Here is an 18,663-nt window from a genome sequence, read left to right on the forward strand (position 1 = left end):
CAACAATAGACACCTATTCAAACCTTCAGAATGCTCCCATGGTGATGGTGGTTGTGATGGTTGTGGTGGTAGTTTTGATAGTGGTGACGGTGGTTGTTGTGGTGGTGGTGGCAGTTGCAATATCATTTACTGAGCACATACTTGGTACAGTACACTGTACAAGATGCTAAATGAAAAGTACATAATAAAAATCAATGTAGCTTTGCAGTAGACATCAAAAATCTTTCTAGATTGTATGCTCCCTTTTTTGTGGTATTTTTAAACACTTATTAGGTGTCAAGCACTGTCGGAACCACTGGAGTAGAGAAAAGGTAATCAGATCGATCATAACTCCTGTCCCGCTTCATTCATTCATTCAGTCGTATTTATTGAGCGCTCACTGTGTGCAGAGCACTGTACTAAGTGCTTGGGAAGTACAAGTTGGCAACATATAGAGACGGTCCCTACCCCACAGTGGGCTCACACTTGGGTCTCACAGTGTAAATCGGGCGGAGAACAGATATTGAAAACTCATTTTACAGGTGAAGAAACTGAGGTCCAGAATAGTTAAGTGACTTGTCCAAGGTCACATACCAGGCAAGTGGCAGAGTCAGTTTTAGAACCCAAGTCCTCTGACTCCCATACCCGTGCTCATTTCACTAGGCCATGCTGCCTCCCTAATAGTAATAAAAAATAATTACGGCATTTGTGAAGTGCTTACTATGTGCCAGGCACTGTACTACGTGCTGGGGTGGATACAAGCAAATTGGGTTGGACACAATCCCTGTCCCACGTGGGGCTCATGGCCTCAATCCCCATTTTACAGATGAGGTAACTAAGGCACAGAGAAGTGAAGTGACTTGCTCAGGGTCACCCAGCAGACAAGTGGCAGAGTCAGGATACACCTTCCCTGAAGTCGGGAAGCGTGTCTACCAGCTCGATTGTATTGTACTCTCCCAAGCGCTGCAAGTCACTTAACTCTCTGTGCCTCAGTCACCTCATCTGTAAAATGGGGATTAAAACTGTGAGCGCCCCCCATGGGACAACCTGATCACCTTGTAACCTCCCCAGTGCTTACAACAGTGCTTTGCACATAGTAAGCGCTTAATAAATGACATTATTATTATTATTATTATTATTACAGTGCTCTGCACATGGTAAGCAGTCAGTCAGTATCTTTGATGGATGGACTCCTGGGCAGTCAGTGCTTTGACCAGTCCAGCTGCACTCTGGGGCCTGGGGCGGGGCAGGCTCTGGCCAAGGGGCCTGTCCGGTCCCGGCCGGATGGAGGAGCGAGCAGGGGGTTTCGCACCTCATTGCTGTGCTGTGTCGATGTCCCTAGGGCGTGCGGTGCTTTGACTACTGCAAGCCCCAAAGCCTGCTGGCCACCGGCGGGTCCGACTGCACCGTCCGCCTCTGGAACCGCTACGTGCCTGGCTGGCCGACCGCCGTCCTCCGAGGACATTCCGGGACCGTGCTGGGGGTGGCCATCCTCCAGTCCCGGGACCAGCTGCTCAGCTTTTCCCAGGATGGGGTGAGTCTTCCCGACGGCCAGGGCCCGCCTGGTCCCTCCCGGCCCCTCGCTGGCCCATTGCTGGCCCGGCTCTGCCAGTAGTCAGCTGTGTGACTTCTAAACTTCTCTGTGCCTCAGTTCCCTCATCTGTAAAATGGGGATTAAGACTGTGAGCCCCCCGTGGGACAACCTGATCTCCTTGTAACCTCCCCAGCGCTTAGAACAGTGCTTTGCACCTAGTAAGGGCTTAATAAATGCCATTATAAAAAAATAAACGGCTACTGAGGGGCAGGCAGGGAGAAGCCTCATGGCTACCCCCCACAAGGCTACTGAGGGGCAAGTGCCGAGAAGGTTCATTGCTGCCCCATAGAGGGTCATTCATTCATTCAATTGTATTGAGCGCTTACTGTGTGCAGAGCACTGTACTAAGCGCTTGGGAAGTACAGGCAGCTAGGGAGAGATTAGGAGAATGCCCATCACTGCCCCTTATTGGGCTAGCATGGGGCAGCTGGGGAGAAGAAGACTATCCCAAACCGAAGCCTGGGCAGGGAATATCTCCCTCAACGGCTTCTGGACGGAAGCCTCCACAGCACTTAGTCCCCAAACGCTTCACCAGGCTATCTTCGGAGATGCCGGGCCGGACAGGGGGAGGCATCTTCAACACACAGAGGAGTGGGGCTCTTCCCTTGACAACTCGGGAGGAGGGGCGGCAGGGCAGAAGGAAGCGACTGGATTTATTTTCCTGTGGTTCACAGGTGCTCAAGGTATGGGCCCTAGGGTCCTCGGCCTGCCTGCAGACGGTGAGGCTCCCCCCGGACCGCGCTCGGGCCGGGCGAGGACACGAGCCGGCCCGCTTCCCGCTCCTGCTCCTGCGCGACACCCAGCCCCGGCCCCCGCTCCTCGTCGTGGCCTACGCCGACTGCCTCGGCCTGCTGAGGGGGGCCGCTGCACGACGCCTCCGCCGAGACCCACCCGGGACCCGCCAGACCCCGCTCTCTGGGGTGCTCGACAACCCCACCTCCCACCAGGTGACGGCCGTGATGACGTTGGCGGTGGTGTTGATTGAGGGGTTATTGGGAGATGGGTTCTGTGCTGAGCGCTGGGTTGGAGGCAAGATAACCAGATGAGACCCAGTCCCTGGGACACATGGAACCCTTAGGCTAAGAAGAAATAGGTATTTTATCCTCATTTTACAGAGAAGGAAACTGAGGCCCAGAGAGGCAGAGTGATTTCCCCGAGGTCACACAGCTGGAAACTGATGGATCTGGGATTGGAATCCAGGTCTTCTGACTCTCAGGCCCCGGGCTATTTTTCCACTAGACCACACTGCCTCACGGTAGGGGACTGGAACCATAATGAGCTTGCTTCCTGGTCCTGTAGGGAGGGAGAGGGCCAGGCCCCGGAGAAGGAGAGCAGCCTAGAGGATAAAACACTGGCCTGAGAGTCAGAACATGGGTTCTAGTCCCAGCTTCTGCAGCTTGTCTGCTCTGTGACTTTAATCAAGTCACTTCATTTCTCTGTGCCTCAGTTACCTCAACTGGAAAATAGAGATCAAGACTGTGACCCCCTTGAGGGACTTGGACTGTGTCCAACCTGATTAGCTTGTATCTATCCCAGCACTTATAACAATGCCTGGCACATAGTAACTGCGTAATAAATACTATTAAAAAATGGGAGGGGAGCTGGGAAAAAGGGTGTTAGGCCGGGCAGGTGGCTCTGACAAGTTGCTCGGCCTGCGTCTCCCAGCTTGCATTCTTTACGGCAAGGAAACGGAGCTTCAGAACTTCCCTCTGAGCCGTGAGATGATGTGGCATGGTGGAAAGAGCACGGCACTGTGAGCAGCTCTGCTCCGGCCTGCTGTGTGACCTTGGGCGAGTCGCTTAACCTCTCTGTTCTTCAGTTTCCCCCTCTGAAAAATGGCGATACATACCTGTTGCCCCTCCCTCTTAGACTATCCTTGCGGGACAAGGACTGTGTCCGATCTGATTACGTTGTGATCTTCCCCCAGCACTTAGTACAGTGGTAGGCACCTAGCGAGCAGTTAATAAGCAGCACTGTTATCGTAGGCCTGTAGCCTGGATGGTAGGCACGATAGGGAACACCCCGGCTCGTCCCCTTCCCCTCCGCATTGCCGAGTGGTGGGGATCACAGTCACCCCATGGCCTTCCAGGTGGTGACGGGTTGTTGCGGCTCGACGCTGGCAGCCTGGGATGCGGAGGCTGGCACCAGGCAGTTGCCGGCGAAGCATGCCCCTCGGGAGGAGGCTCTCGCCTGCTTGGCGCTTGAGGGATCAGATCACAGCTTGGTCACAGCCACGGGGAACAGCACCGTCAAGGTAGGACGAAGGCCGACCAGGACGGGGGTCCGGTCTGGCGGGAGATGGGGGTCTGCGTCCCTATCGGCTCTTCCTCGCTGGAGAAGCAGCGTGGCTCAGTGGAAAGAGCCCGGGCTTTGGAGTCAGAGTTCGTGGGTTCAAATTCCGGCTCTGCCGATTGTCAGCCGTGTGACTTTGGGCAAGCCGCTTAACTTCTTTGTGCCTCAGTTACCTCATCTGTCAAATGAGGATTAAGACTGTGAGCCCCAGTTCCTTCATCTGTGAAATGGGCACTGTGTGACCCGTGTGGGGACACGGACTGTGTCCAACCCAATTACCTTGTATCTACGTCAGGGCTTAGTTCAGTGCCTGGCACATAGTAAGTGTTTAACAAATATCATTTAACGGAAAGAGCGGAGAGCTAGAGTGAAAAGCTTGGAGTGTGTTTGTGTAGGCAGGTTGTGGGAAGAATTTGAAAGTGGAGAAATATATTTGCCGCCTGTGCACAGTTTTATTTGAGAGTGTTCTAGCTCTCAGACAGCAAATCTTGCTAGTCAAAACTGTGCAACCATTTAGTAGCTTTATCTTGGCCTGAATTAGTGGAGACCATTTGGAGTCGGTAGCAAGCACTGAGGGAAGGAATCCTGACGTCACTCTTCTGTCAGGATTTCTGGGTCACAGCGAGTTACCAAGCTTCAAGCAGAGAGCACAGAATTGCAAGTTGGGAGTCCCAGCTCTACTTGCGTCTTGTGTGAACTTGGGCAAGTCATTTAGCTTCTCTGCAACTCAGTTTCCTCAGCAGTGCTAAGGGAATAAGAGATCGTGAGTCCCTTGTGCATCTTTGTTTTTGCCTCAGAGCCTACAAAATAGTGAGCACTTAATAAATGCCGTTATTATTTTATCTGCTCGCCGTACCTCTTAGTTTGACAGGAGAGACTGTGTCCGCTCCTCCTCTAGATTGTAAGCTCTTTGTGGGCAGGGGACATGTCTACCAACTCTGTTATATTGTACTCTCCCAAGCGTTTAGTATCCTGCACACAGTAAGCACTCAAATACTATTCATTCAATCACATCTGAGTACTTACTGCGTGCAAAACACTGTGCTAAGCATTTGGGAGAATAGCATATAACAGTAAACAGACACATTCCCTGCCCACATTCACCTACAGTTTAGAGATTTGATGATGATTAGTTAATAATCATAAATCTACCCTGGCACTTAGCGCAGTGCTTGTCACAGAGTAAGCATTTAAGAAATGCTATTAGTATTATCGTCACTGGTGTTTACTGAACACCACTCATCACTATTTACTATTTATAAAAATATCTATATTGTGATAACATTTCTGATGAAATTATTTTTAAATAATAATTATGATAATAATAATAATAATAACGAATAGCTGTGTGACCTCTAATTCTAAGATGGGGCTTAATTCTCTTCCCCTTTGCTAGGAGAATAGGCCCAAGGATATAAGACTGTCCACTGAAAACGAGGCATGGGATGTTTTGAAAAATGTCTTTCCGTTAGTTCTTACCTGGGAAGCCGATATGATCAATCGTTGGCATTTATTGAGCACTTACTATGTTATAAGCACTTAGGGGAAGCAGCATGGCCTAGCAGAAAGAGCATGGTCCTGGGAATCAGAGGACCTGGCTTCTGATCCCAGCTCTGCCAACTGATTGCTGTGTGTTCTTTGGCAGGTCACCTCACTTCTCTGGGCCACAGTCCTCCTGTTCTCTCTCCTACTTAGATTGAGTCCCATGCAGAACAGGGACTGCATCCAACCTAATTGATGTCTATCTTCCTTAGTGCTTAGAACTGTATTTGACACACAATAAGCGCTTAATACCGCAAAAAACTGCAAAATACAATCTATCGGAGTTGGTAGCCTGGTAGTAAAGAAAGGAGAATCAAGGTTGAATAAAAGAGAGAAAATCCAAGCAGCCTATTGTTTGAGCAGGAGTGATAGGTGGAGGAAATGAGGTAGTGGCGGTATTTGAGAGCCCTCTGAGCGGTGCACTGTGCTAAGCGCTTGGGAAAATACACAGTATGAGACACATGCCCTTCTCACAAGGGGCTTGCCTTCCTGGTGCTGATTTCTCTTCAGCCTCCACGTCTCTCATTCCTTAGGGTGTGTTTTTCCAGAAAGTCTTGGTAGCTGTAAGCCACCCTGGCTGGTCTTGGACCTTTAACTCCCAGTTTTCACCTAGGACACAGTATCGTCTAAGGCTTCGGTTCATCAATTTAAATTAGAGTCAGTCACTTGTACCTACTGGGAGAGTTCTCTTTCAGAGTTGCTTATGGATTTTGATTTTTTTTTTAATCCCAACAATCGAGAAAGCAGTATTTAGACTCCTGCTCTATCTTGTGTGATCCAACTAGCTGTAAACGGGCTAGTGTATCAGAAGGCAGGTGGAAGGGTTAGGGGAATCTATCTAAGGGAGGAAACCGAACAGTTCCAATCTGTGGCTACTTTTCTGCCGCCCTTTAAATCACCAGTGGTAGTCATTGAACACTTACTGTGTGCAGTGCACTGTATACTAAGCCCTTGGGAGAGCACAACACAACAGAGTAGAGTCATGTTAAAACGTAAAAAGTCATGGTAAAACGTTTCCCCTGCCCTCCTGGTTTCTGGGTGTCCATACGGCAGTTGTTTGGGTTCCCTGATGTCATTCATCCTTCTCAAGTGCCTTTCCGGCTTAACTGTGTTGAGAGCCCTGTGGCAGAAAAGTAGCCACAGACTGTATCTGTTCTGTTTTCTCCCGCAGATGGATTCCCCTAATCCTTCCTCCTGCCTTCTGACACACTAGCCCGTTTACAGCTGGTTAGCTCACACCAGATAGGGCAGTAATCTAAATATTGCTTTCTCAATTGTTGGATTAAAAAAAAAAATCAAGAGACCTCTCCCAGCAGGTACAAGTGACTGACCCTAATTTTATCATTACTATTATTATTATATTTGGGAAGTGCTTGTTATGTGCCAAGCAGTGTTCTAAAAACTCGGTTGGATACAAATTAATCAGGTCAGACACGGTTCCTGCCCAAGGTGGGACCTACAGCCTAATTAGGAGGGGGAACAGGTATTGAATCCCCCTTTTACAAATGAGAAAACTGAGTGCCAGAAACCTTAAGTGGCTTGTTCAAGGTCACACGGCAGGCAAGTACAAAGCTGGGATTAGAACCCAATGTCTCTGATTCCCAGGCCCATACTCTTTCCACCGGTCCATGCTGCTTCTTCATTTGTAACACGGAGATATAATCCCTGCCTTCAATCAATCAGGGAGTGGTATTTATTGAGTGCACTGTGGTAAGCGCTTGGGAGAGGCTTGGTAGACACATTCCTTGCCCACAGGGAACAGATTCTTCCCACTCGGAGTTTCCAGGGGCGCAAGCGAGTGGTCCCTGTGTCCCTCCACTTGTGTCTCCTCAGGGCTGTTCTCAGAAGCCCCATGCCACCCACAGCAACCGAATGGTGAGCACGGAGTACGTCCCGAGCGGCTCCTCGGACCGGACGACTGAGCTCGCGACCTCAGGCAGGCTGCCCTTGGGGACCTTCGGGCAGTGGCCGAAATGGAACCTGCCGGCCACCATCACATCCCACGAGTAAGTGCCCGACCCGCCCCGGCCTTGGCTCTGACTTGGAATGGGAGATGAGGTTTCGGGGAACTGGAATCCTTTCATGTAGTAATGATGGTATTTGTTAAGCACTTACTCTGTGTCAAGCAGAGTAAACGCTAAGGTAGATACAACCTCATCAGGTTGGACCCAGTCTCTGTCCCACATGGGTCTCACAATCTTAATCTCCATTTTACAGGTGAGGGAATTAAGGCCCAGAGAAGTGAAGGGACTTACGCATGGTCACACAGCAGGCAAGATGCTGAGCTGGAATTAGAACCCATGACCTTTAGACTCTCAGGCTTATGCTCTACCCACTATAACTCACTGTTTCTCTTTAGTTTTGCCCTTTGGGGAGGAGAATCAGGATTGGGTGTGGTCATTGGCGGTTGTGGTATACAACAGGCTAACTCAGGGAAATGGCATCCATCACAGCGGGTAAATTGATGTGGGAACAGAGGACAGCTGTGACCTGCTCTGGAGTTTGTTTTTTTGATGGTATTTGTTAAGTGCTTACTATGTGTCAGGCACTGTACTAAGCATCAGGTAGATGCAATTGGATTGGACAAAGTCCTCAGACCCCATAGGGCTCACAGTCTTAATCCCCATTTTATTATTCATAATAATAATAATAATAATATTGGTATTTGTTAACCACTTATTATGTGTCAAGCACTCTTCTAAGCCCTGGGGTAGATACAGGGTCATCGGGTTGGACGCGCATGGGGCTCACAGTCTTAATCCCCATTTCACAGATGAGTTAACTGAGGCAGAGAGAAGTGAAGTAACTTACCCAAGGTCACACAGCAGACAAGTGGCAGAGCTGGGCTTAGAACCCAGGCCCCTCTAGCTGTCAGGCCAGTGTTCTACAGGTGAGTTAACCGAGGCCGAGAGGTAAAGTACCTGTTCCAAGGTCACCCAGCGGACAAGTGACGAAGTGGGTATTAGAACTGAGGTCCTCTGATTCCCAGGCCTGAGCTCTTCCCATTAGGCCATACTGGTTTTCCCTGGGTGAAGCTCCCCAGCTGGGAGGCTTCCTTAGAATCTGTCCCCAACATTCTGGGCCCATCACAATGACTGGGGTGCCCTGGGCCCCAGAGGCCATCAATCCAGTAACACTAGGCTGAAGGAAAGATATAGAGGAGGCTGTAATCATCCCAAAAGGCAAGCGAAGGGCCTGGGAAATCCAAGGCTAGATCCTGAACCCTCCAGGAAAATGAGTCAGCCTGGATTCTCTCAGGGGAGACTGCCCTGTCTGAAGAAAAAACCCGCTACCCGTGGGATCTCTGGGTAATTTATCTCTTTCCCTTTAAAGTAAAGACTCAAAGTTCAGGGGCGTCTACATGAATAAGGGAGTGAGAAGGACCAGAACAGGGAGGAAAAGAGGGCGGCAGAGAGGGAGAAAGTAGAGTGGCCTAGTGGAAAGAGCACAGGCCTGAAGGTCAGAGTACCTGGCTTCTAATCCCTTCTCTGCCTCTTTTTTTTCCCCCATAGTACTTGTTAAGTGCTTACTATGCATCAGGCCCTGTACTAAGCACTGGGGTAGTTTGAAGCTAAGCAGGTTTGAACACAGTCCATGTCGCACGTACAGCTCACGGTCTTAATCCCCGTTTTAGAGATGAAGTAACTGAGATAATGGAGAAGTGAAGTGTCTTGCCCAAGGTCCCACAGCAGAAAGTGGTGGAGCTGGGATTAGATAGAACCTAGGTCCTCTGACGCCCAGGCCCATGCTCTAGTTACTTGGTCACGCTGGTTGTCAGACTCCTCTGCTGTGTGACCTCAAGCAAGCCACTTCACTCCTTTGTGCCTTGTTTACCTCATCTGTAAAATAGAGATTGAGTGTGACCCCCATGTAGGACAGAGATTTTGTCCAAGCCTATTAGCTTCTATCTACCCCAGCACTTAATAAAATGCACAGCACATAGTAAGTGCTTTACAAATACCAACTAAAGAGAGAAAAAAAAATGGAGAAAGTGAGGCAGGGAGAAAGTCCCCCATCACAGGTGTCTGACAAATCTGAGAGCTTCTTACCAGAGTTGAACAGACTCAGGCAGTCAATTGTTTTTATTTTTACTGTATGCAGAACACCATACTAAGCTCTGGGAAGAGTACAATTCAACAATAAACAGACATCCTCCCCACACACAATGAACTTACGGTTTAGAGGAGGAGCTTAAAATGGTGATTTTTCTGGGTTGTGAGCTCTTTGAAGTCTGTCCCCTTCCCACCTGCTCTCATGCCCACCACTAAAACCCCTGCCCCTCTTTCATCCCACCCTCAAGAAAATTTGAAATTTGGGTATGATGCAGGAGTACACCCTTTCTCTGGCTGCTCCCAACCTAAACCTCTTTGGCCCTCACTTTCCGAGAACAAGGGAACGTTCCCTCTTGTCTGTGTCACTGTCGGCGGCACATAGGAGCAGAAACATAGCAAGACTGGAACATATTATTCCAGTCAACCAGATGGGCACATATCCTTTGGCTGCACCACGTGTCAGCTGCGTGACCTTGGACAAGTCACTTGTTTTCTCTGTGCCTCAGTTCCCTCATCTGTTCAGTGGAGATTAAGAATGTGAGTCTCGTGTGGATCAGGGACAGGGTCTCACCAGATAGGTTTATGTCTACTTCAGTCCTTAGTACAGTGGTTGGTACGTAGTAAGTGCTTAACAGATACTTTTAAAAAAAGTGTCATCTTTGTGAGTTTGGGAAGCAAAGTTCTTGCCCAGCACTTAGAACCCTGCTTGGCACATAGTAAATGCAATAACAAATAGAAAAGCAGCGTGTCTCAGTGGAAAGAGCACAGGCTTTGGAGTTGATGGTCATGGGTTCAAATCCCAGCTCAGCCAATTGTCAGCTGTGTGACTTTGGGCAAGCCACTTCTCTAGGCCTCAGTTACCTCATCTGTAAAATGGGGATTGACTGTGAGCCCCCCATGGGACAGCCTAATCACCTTGTAGCCTCCTTAGCACTTAGAACAGTGCTTTGCACATAGTAAGCACTTAACAAATGCCATTATTATTATTATTACTATTAATGTTAATAATAAATACCATTCTTACTATTATTGCCACGATGGGCTCTCTAAAGATGTGTGGGTGTCAGCCAGCCTCCCATCCCCCCCTCACAGTCTTAGAACAAGGAGCCCTCTGCATTAAAGAGCCAATGGACAGTGAGTAAATTGGCAATTTGCTGAGAGATCTGTTCACATTTCATCCAAATATTTGTCTTTGTCAAAACCCCATTTGCCCCAGAGTGCTGACCACAGTTCTGGAGATAAGCAGAGAGCAGATTTAAATTACTAAAGGTAAGGCCCTGGGTGGGCCCTGTGGAAAAAGAAACTTACACAGTAAGTGCTCAGTAAATATGATTGACTGACTAACTGACCAACTGAAGCAGGAGAGGACTTTTTCATCCACTGGTGATACTTTTACTGGAGAGAAGTCACAGGGCCTGCTTTTTTTCCAGAACAGAAAAGGTGATTGTCTTAAGTGTGGAGTTCTCCCCTTTCTAGATTGTCCTCCCCATCTGGACCATAAGCTCATTGTAGAAAGGAAGCATATCAACCAACTCTGTTATATTGTACTCTCCCAACTGCTTAATACAGTGCACACAGTGAGCTCTCAATAAGTGTGATTGATTCATTGATTGGTTTATGTGGGCATTTCCCATCGGTGTATATAGCTTCAGTTTCACTGCCTGGGTTTTCTTTTGGAGTAGGTGAATTGTAGATTTTCAGAGTGTTTTTCCACTCAGGGATTCTCGTGAGAAGACGGGACAATTTGGGAAAAAAGGCAGATCGAGGGAGCAACATTGTTTACCTCTCAACCTGCCCCTCCGGCACGAGGACATTATCCGGATCCCAGATGGAATGGGGAGAAAAAAGACCAGTGAAGAGCGAACTCCCACTGGCACATCAGAACAAAGAAAAGAATCAAAAGGTAATGAAAATTGTAGTCATTTTAAAAATAATTCATTCATGCATTGTCATATTTATTGAGCGCTTACTGTGTGCAGAGCACTGTACTAAGCACTTGGGAAGTACAAGTCGATAATAATAATTGTGGTATTTGTTATAGCCTTACTAAATGTCAACCACTGTACTAAGTGCCAGGGTAGATAGAAGTTCAACAGGTCCCTCATGGGGCTCGCAGTGTAAGTAGGAGGGAAAAAAGGTACTGAATCCGTATTTTACAGATGAGATAACTGAGGCACAGACAGGTTAAGTGACGTGCCCAAGGTCCCACACCATACAAGGGGTGCAGCTGGGATTAGAACCCAGCTCCTCTGGCTCCCAAGCTCGGGCTCCCATGCTAAGCTCTGGGGTAAATACAGTCCAGTCAGAACTGTGTCCAAACTGATAAATGTGTGCCGACCCCAGTCCTTGACTCATAGAAATGCCATAATGAAAGAAAATAAAGAAATAACATCAAGCAGTCCTTGTCCCACGTGGGGCTCACAGTCTAAAGCAGGGTATTTCATCACCATTTTACCGATGAAGAAACTGAGGTCATTCAACTGTCTAGTGACAGAGTTGAGATTAGAACTCAGGCCTCCTGACTCGCGGTCCTGGGCTTTTTCCACTAGGGCTCACTGCTTCTCCAGGTAAGAGCTGCTCCCAAAATGAGCCCAGTTGTGATAGGCTCCACCCGGATCGCTTTTCCCTGCTGGAGGAGGGAGTCGGGGTTACAGAAGGTGGAGCCAGAAATTGTGGCGATGTCCTGGAGCGGCATGGCCTAGTGGAAAGAGCACGTCCCTGGGAGTCAGGACCTGGGTTCTCATTCCGCACCTGCCAAATGCTTGCTGTATAACCTTGGGTAAATCACTTAACTTTTCGAGGCCTCAGTTTTCCTGTTCCTCCCTCCTACTTAGATTGTGATCCGCATGCTGAACAGGGACTGTGTCCGACGTAGTTAACTTGTATCTACCCCAGCTTTTAGAACATGTGTTCTCTGCACCTCAGTAACCTGATCTGTAAAATGGGGATTAAGACTGTGAGCCCTACGTGGGACAGGGACTGTGTCCAACCTGATTATCTTCTGTCTACCCCAGCACTTAGTACAGTGTAATCGTTTATCAAATTCGACGATTATTATTATTACTGCCAATCTCCTAGTTCAGTACTCACCTCACAGCGGGCGCTCAGAATGTGCTCCCGATCCAACGGTTCACAGTCTGCGGTAAAGCTTCCGGGCTGCCTGGGCTCACGGGTGGAGACGCGTAGGGGAGGGAGGGCCGTGGGATCCACCCACGGGCCTGGCGCTGTCCCAGGCCCAACTCGGTGACACCGGCGTGTGGTTGGAAAAACGGCCTAACTGGCGGGCTGCGCTTCCTTTAACAGGAAGCTCGGTGGCCATTGGGGTTTCTTCTGTCAGCCACGGGCCCGTCACCCCACCTCCCTCTCCTGTCCCCGGGGAACAGGCCTGCCTGCTGAGGAACAGACTCAGTTGGGCAATGCTCCCTTTACCCACAGTCCTCCTATAATTGTTTGCTTCAGCCTACCTCCACTGGCTCGTGACACATCCAGGTCCGGGGGCTTTCGAAAACATTGCCCCAATCTCGACTATCTTTATTTCGTCTAACTCTCCTCTCTTCACAGCCTTATTGAAGGCAGTTCTCCAAGAGGCCTTCCCTGACAAAGCCCTCCTTTCCTCTTCTCCCACTCCTTTTTGCGTCACCCTGACTCGCTCCCTTTATTCATCCCTCCTCCCGGCCCCACAACACTCATGCACATAGCTCCAGTTTATTTATATTAATATCTGTCTCCCCCTCTAAACTGTAAGCTCACTGTGGGCAAAGAATGTGTCTGCTTATTGGACCCCACCTGCAAGGAATGTAACCTCTCCTGCTGTTTCTGTAATTTATTTTTATTAATGTCTGTCTTCCCCTCTCCTGTAAGCCCTTTGTGGGCAGGGAATGCGTCTGTTGATTGTTATATTGTTCTCTCCCAAGTGCTTAGTACAGTGCTCAGCATACAGTAAATGCTCAATACATATGTCTGAATGAATGACTGAGTTTCGTTTGAACAGATGGCGAATTGTCTCTCCACCTGGGAGCTCTCCTTCAGGAACTCACATCACCAAGTAAGGGACTCCTTGACACTGAGACTCTCAGCCCGGATTCAGCCTCCCTGCTCAAAAGTAGCAGTAGCCACTGCAACCTCAGCGAGCACCTGGTGAGTCCCCCAACCCCCTCCCCACCCAAATATTGGAAACGGGGAGGTGGACTCCTTCCTGAGTCACCTCCACACCAACTCCTCTGTTCCTGCCCGGGAATGGCTGTGGGAGGAGAGCAGTGGAGACACGGAGGCACAACTGTGAATCAATCAGTGGTATTTATGGAGTGCTTACTAAGTGTAGAGCACTGCGTGGCTCAGTGGAAAGAGCACGGGTTTGGGAGTCAGAGGTCATGGGTTCGAATCCCGGCTCCACCACGTCTGCTGTATGACCTTAGGCAAATCACTTAACTTCTCTGAGCCTCAGTTACCTCATCTGTAAAAAATGGGGATTAAGACTGTGAGCCCCACGTGGGACAAGCTGATCACCTTGTATCTCCCCCAGTGCTTAGAACAGTGCTTTGCACATAGTAAGCACTTAACAAATGCCACCATTATTATTATCCTTATTATTACTAAGGGCTTGGAAGAGTACAACAGATTTAGTGGACACGTTCCCTGACCATAACGAGTTTACAGACTAGAAGGGGAGATGGATGTTAATGTAAATAAATAATTTAAAACATATAATTTAAACATATGTACGTAAGGGTTGTGCAGTTAGGCAAAGGTCACAGGTCCAAGTCCATGGACACTGCAGGAGGGAGAGTGAGCTGGGTGAAAAGAGGAGTTCATCAGGGAAGGCCTCAATTTAATCGTATGTACTGAGCGCTCACTGGGAGGGAGAGAGTTCCAGGCCGGGGGGAGGATGTGGGAAAGTGATCAGCAGCGAGATAGGCAAGATCAGGGTTTAGCGAATAAGCTGGTGCTGGAGGAGCAGAGTGTGCAGTCTGGGTTGGAGTAGGAGACACAGTAACGGTGCTAGAGACGGGCTTCAGGGAGGAAGCCTGCAAACCCACACCTGAAAGGGCCTCAAGAGCATCCCTCACCCCCGCCCTGACCACCAATCAGAACACAGCTTACAAAGGGATCTCTGCCACCTCTGGCACCTGAGGGGAGCCCAACCCTCTAGTAAGAGGGACTCCAGTTGGCCGGGAGGGTGACGGGGTTGCGGGAGGCCGGGCTGGGCCAGTAAACCTTCCCACCGTCCCCTCGGGGACTGGTGCGGCATCAAGTGGACCAGAGTCACGTCCCCCCGGAGCCCCTTGGGGACCCAGTCTCTCCTGAGGGAAACTCACGTGGCCCTCGAACAAACAGGACTAGAGGCCCCAGCAGGGCCTTCGAGATGTGGTTTGATGTGATGTGTGAGGGCCTTCACGTGTCCCGTCTTCTGTCCCACTCAGCAGGGCCCTTTCCAGCACTCCCTGGATGCCCGTCTGAAGAAAAGGATCTCCGGCAGGAGGGAACGCCGATGTCTGTTTGGGGATATCGACGTCCACAAGCTCTTGCAGTTTGGCCAGATCTGTTCCCCTTTTCATGCTCTGACCACTCCAGTGAGTATGCCCTTCCCTGCCCTGCCACCCCGAGCCCTCCCCTGCCCTAGTCAGTCAGGCAGTCATATTTATTGAGCAGAGCACTGTACTAACCTCTTGGAAGAGTACCAAAATTACTTTAAAAGCCACATTTCCTGCCCACAGTGAATTTACAGCCCAGAAGAGTGTGGCTCTACCAAGTAGCAATGTTATAGGGAATTTCACGTGTCGTTGAATGCACCAACCCACATTAGATGGAGTGAAGCACCATGACTTAGGTCAGTCAGTAATGTATCCTACTCCCCCAGCATCACAGACCCCTGTCCTCTCTCTGCTACCTGACTAAGCCCTTCCAAAATGATGATCGTCGGCCATTCAGGTGAATGGTTCTGGGCATCGATTTCCCACGCCATGCAAAGGGAGGGAGGAGGGAGCACCAGCATTCAGTACAGTGCCTGGCACATAGTAAATGCTTAACAAATGCCATAACAATGATGATTATTACTATTATTATTTGGCTTACCCTCATTTCACAGCAGAGGAAACAGACCCAGGGAGGTTATGACTTGCCTAAGGTCACACAGCAGGGCAGTGGCAGAGCGGAAATTAGAATTCGGGTCTCCTGACTCACAGTCCCATGCCCTCCCCGTTAGGTCTTGCTGCCCACGGCGGGGGCTCCCAATCCGTGCGTGGGAAGGGCTGGCGGGAAGGTCACCCGTGTGGCTGGGTGAGCCCTGACTCCCTCTTTTCCCCCATCCCACAGGAGATGGAGGGGCCTGCCTTCCCCAGGGACCTGCCCGTGAGCTCCCGAATGCTGAACCGGGGCCTCACCAGCCTGGCCGAATCAGACCTGAGAGACCTGCATCTCTCCTTTCCAGAGAGAGAGGAAGAGGAGGAGCCCGGTGCCAAGCACGGAGGAGGAGACGCCAACGAAAACCCCTTCATTTCCCCCGTCAGTCGACAGAGCAAGATTGAACCACCTGCGATGATCCAAGTGCAGGGCTCTGCTCTGAGAGGCCCGGGGGGCGGGAAGGGTCAGAGGGAGAGAATCTCTCCAGACATCACAGCTCATAACCGGAAGGCCTAAGCGATTGTCTCATCCTCCGATGGAGCTGGCATAGAAATGGGAACTTTTTTTAATTATTATTACATCAGGCCTGGGCTGGTGTAGTGGGGAGCTGTCTTCAAACAACACCCAATGAGTTTCTGATGCACTTGAACTTGGATCTAGTTTTTGGATGCCCATTCTGTGAGATTAGTTGTAGAGCTAGTGACCAGAGAGGTCTTCCGTCCCTCATCGAAAGCATTTAAAGTCAGGGTTTAAGAATGATTCTGAAAGGGCCGCAAAGCCCATCTCCGAATTGCGGATCCCTGGACCTCAGACCCTACTCTGGAAACTTGATTCCATTAGAGAGATCGGGAGCCTCTGGGTTTGTTTATTTCAAGGCTGGTGTTCTGATCCTGCCACGTCTCCTTCCTTTCTAACAGCCTCGGCTGAGAGCTTGCCGAGGTTTTAGAAACGGATCGAGGAGTCTCTTCTTCAGGAGGGATGTGGCAGGGACGATGAGGGTGGGTCGGTGGAATTCGCCTGTACTAGATCATCTCTCTGTAGGGCCGCCCTTAGGTTGGATTGTGAAGCTGGTTCATTTCTGTAGTTAGCGAAGGGAGAGAGCGGGTGCTTGGGGAATTTCACTTCTCAAGCATGGTCCACTCCCTTACCCTCTGAAGCACCACACGCTTGCTCTAAATCAATAGTGTAATCTTGCCCTTAAGGCTTCTGGCAAAATGCATAGATGTATTTTTAATGAAGAACTTGCACATTTTTCTCCCTCTTTCACACTGGAGCTAAATAATACCAGTTGCTGAAAAAGACCCTGAGTTTACAGGATTTGTTTTTTTTTTAATATTTAGGTATCAGGTAAAATCATAGTGTCTTTGACGTCAATTACCCAGTAATCTGCACTTGATGGATAACCGCATAATTGGACAATTGCAGGTCGTCACCAGGGGTGCCCCTCAGTCCCTGGGTTTTTTTTTCCTTAAATCTATTTGAATGCCTTTCCTGACCCCAGGGGTGGGATGCCGAGGGGGTTTCCCACCTGGAGGATCCGGTGGGTGGGTGAGCGCTCGGGGAATTGGTAAGGAAAGGGAATAAGTGCGTTCAGGAGCATTCTCCAATTTCCCGTAATGCCGCTCTGTTTTCTTGATGTGGACGCTCTGTCCGGGGAGACGCTGTCTGCCTTTGGTCGTGTATATCTGAGGTCACCAAAGCCTCCTTGAAGAGTTGGGAAGCGTGTAGATTTGCTGAAGGGAAGATGGCCCCAGATCACGTGTGTCTTATTCCATGTCAGGTCAAGAGTAGCCAGCAGAGGAGAGATCAGCAAGGCTTCTTGTCCCCGAGACCAGCTGGTGTTGTTGGCTTGTTGTCACCATGGTTGAGTTTGGAGACTTGCCTGTGGTTGTAGATGCCTCAGAAGGGGAAGCCAGGGAAACTGCCAGAGAAGCAGCTTTGCCTAGTGGATTGAGACTGGGCCTGAGAGTCCGAAGGACCTGGGTTCTAATCCCGACTCTGCCACTGGTCCGTTGTGTGACCTTCGGCAAGTCACTTCACTTTTCTGTGCCCTAGTTACTTCATCTGCTAAAGTGGGGATTAAGACTGTCAGCCTCATGTGAGACAGGAACTGTGCCCAACCTGATTATCTTATATTTACCCCAGCACTTAGAACAGTGCCTGGCATATAGTAAGGACTTTACAAATACCATAAAAAACCTGAAATGGGAGAGGAGGCTGGCTCGGATGGGGGGCAACAGGTATATCAATGAATCCAGGCAGGAGAAAATGAGTGTTGTCACATTTCCTGAGGCAGCTTCTCTAGTTTGAGGCCATTTAGGCAATCCCGACCCCTGGGACCAACCACCCAATCTATAACTCAATCAGTGAATGGCCTTGGCCAAAGTGACGCTGGCAGGTAGGCACCAGTAGAGGCTGGAGGCAGAGCTAAGGCAAAGGAGCTGGAAATAGGCCAAATGAATCAGGCCTCGGGGAGCTCTTTCTCCACCAGCAGGAATCCTTTTGATGGTAAGTGGTTCTCGCTGGTCAAACGCTACTTGTGCTTCTCAGCTCTACTACTTACCTTCCGTGACCCGGGGGACACGTGCCTTGCTCACGGGGATGAGAGCAGGTAGGTGGCGTTCAATAGACAGCAAGCACTGAAGCGCTTAGTATAGTGCGCTGCACACAGCGCTCAATAAATACGATCGAATGAATGATATCTTTGCATGGGTTTGGGGGCATAGGGTCCTAAGGCCAAGGATTATCCACCATTCTCACTGTCAGACTGTGTCATTTGGTGCCCCCGTCATCAATTTAATAATTCCCTTTGATGTATACCCACTCACTCTGGCAGTTAGCGAGTGGTATTTCTTGAACACCTGCTGTGTGCTGAGCACTGTAGTAAACATTTGGAAGAGTCCCTCCCTCCATTTATCCCTCTCCCTGCCCTTCTCCCCCTCACCTCCCCACGGTCTCACTCTCCTTATGAGTCATACGAAGGGTATTTCTGGCTAATTGTGGACGCTACGTGGATACAGAAGGCTGAGAAGGGAATTCCTTAGTTGGTGACCATCAACTAAAATTCAGATAATTACCTGAAGC

At 49.6% G+C, this 18,663-nt stretch overlaps 1 protein-coding gene across 1 annotated transcript in view; it reads left to right on the plus strand.

Annotated features, from left to right (window-relative positions):
• LOC119937598 (WD repeat-containing protein on Y chromosome-like) overlaps window positions 1-16,881 on the plus strand; it is a 43,099-nt gene extending 26,218 nt beyond the window's left edge. The window contains exons 9-16 of the mRNA XM_038757147.1: window positions 1,322-1,513; window positions 2,248-2,520; window positions 3,663-3,827; window positions 7,241-7,413; window positions 11,178-11,362; window positions 13,451-13,596; window positions 14,880-15,029; window positions 15,772-16,881. Of these exons, the coding sequence (XP_038613075.1) occupies window positions 1,322-1,513; window positions 2,248-2,520; window positions 3,663-3,827; window positions 7,241-7,413; window positions 11,178-11,362; window positions 13,451-13,596; window positions 14,880-15,029; window positions 15,772-16,095 (1,608 nt within the window). The 3' untranslated portion in view covers window positions 16,096-16,881. The remainder of the gene's footprint in view (window positions 1-1,321; window positions 1,514-2,247; window positions 2,521-3,662; window positions 3,828-7,240; window positions 7,414-11,177; window positions 11,363-13,450; window positions 13,597-14,879; window positions 15,030-15,771) is intronic.
• The last annotated feature ends 1,782 nt before the right edge of the window (window positions 16,882-18,663 follow it).

The sequence above is a fragment of the Tachyglossus aculeatus genome, chromosome 15, assembly GCF_015852505.1.
Source record: "Tachyglossus aculeatus isolate mTacAcu1 chromosome 15, mTacAcu1.pri, whole genome shotgun sequence".
Lineage (NCBI taxonomy): Eukaryota > Metazoa > Chordata > Mammalia > Monotremata > Tachyglossidae > Tachyglossus > Tachyglossus aculeatus.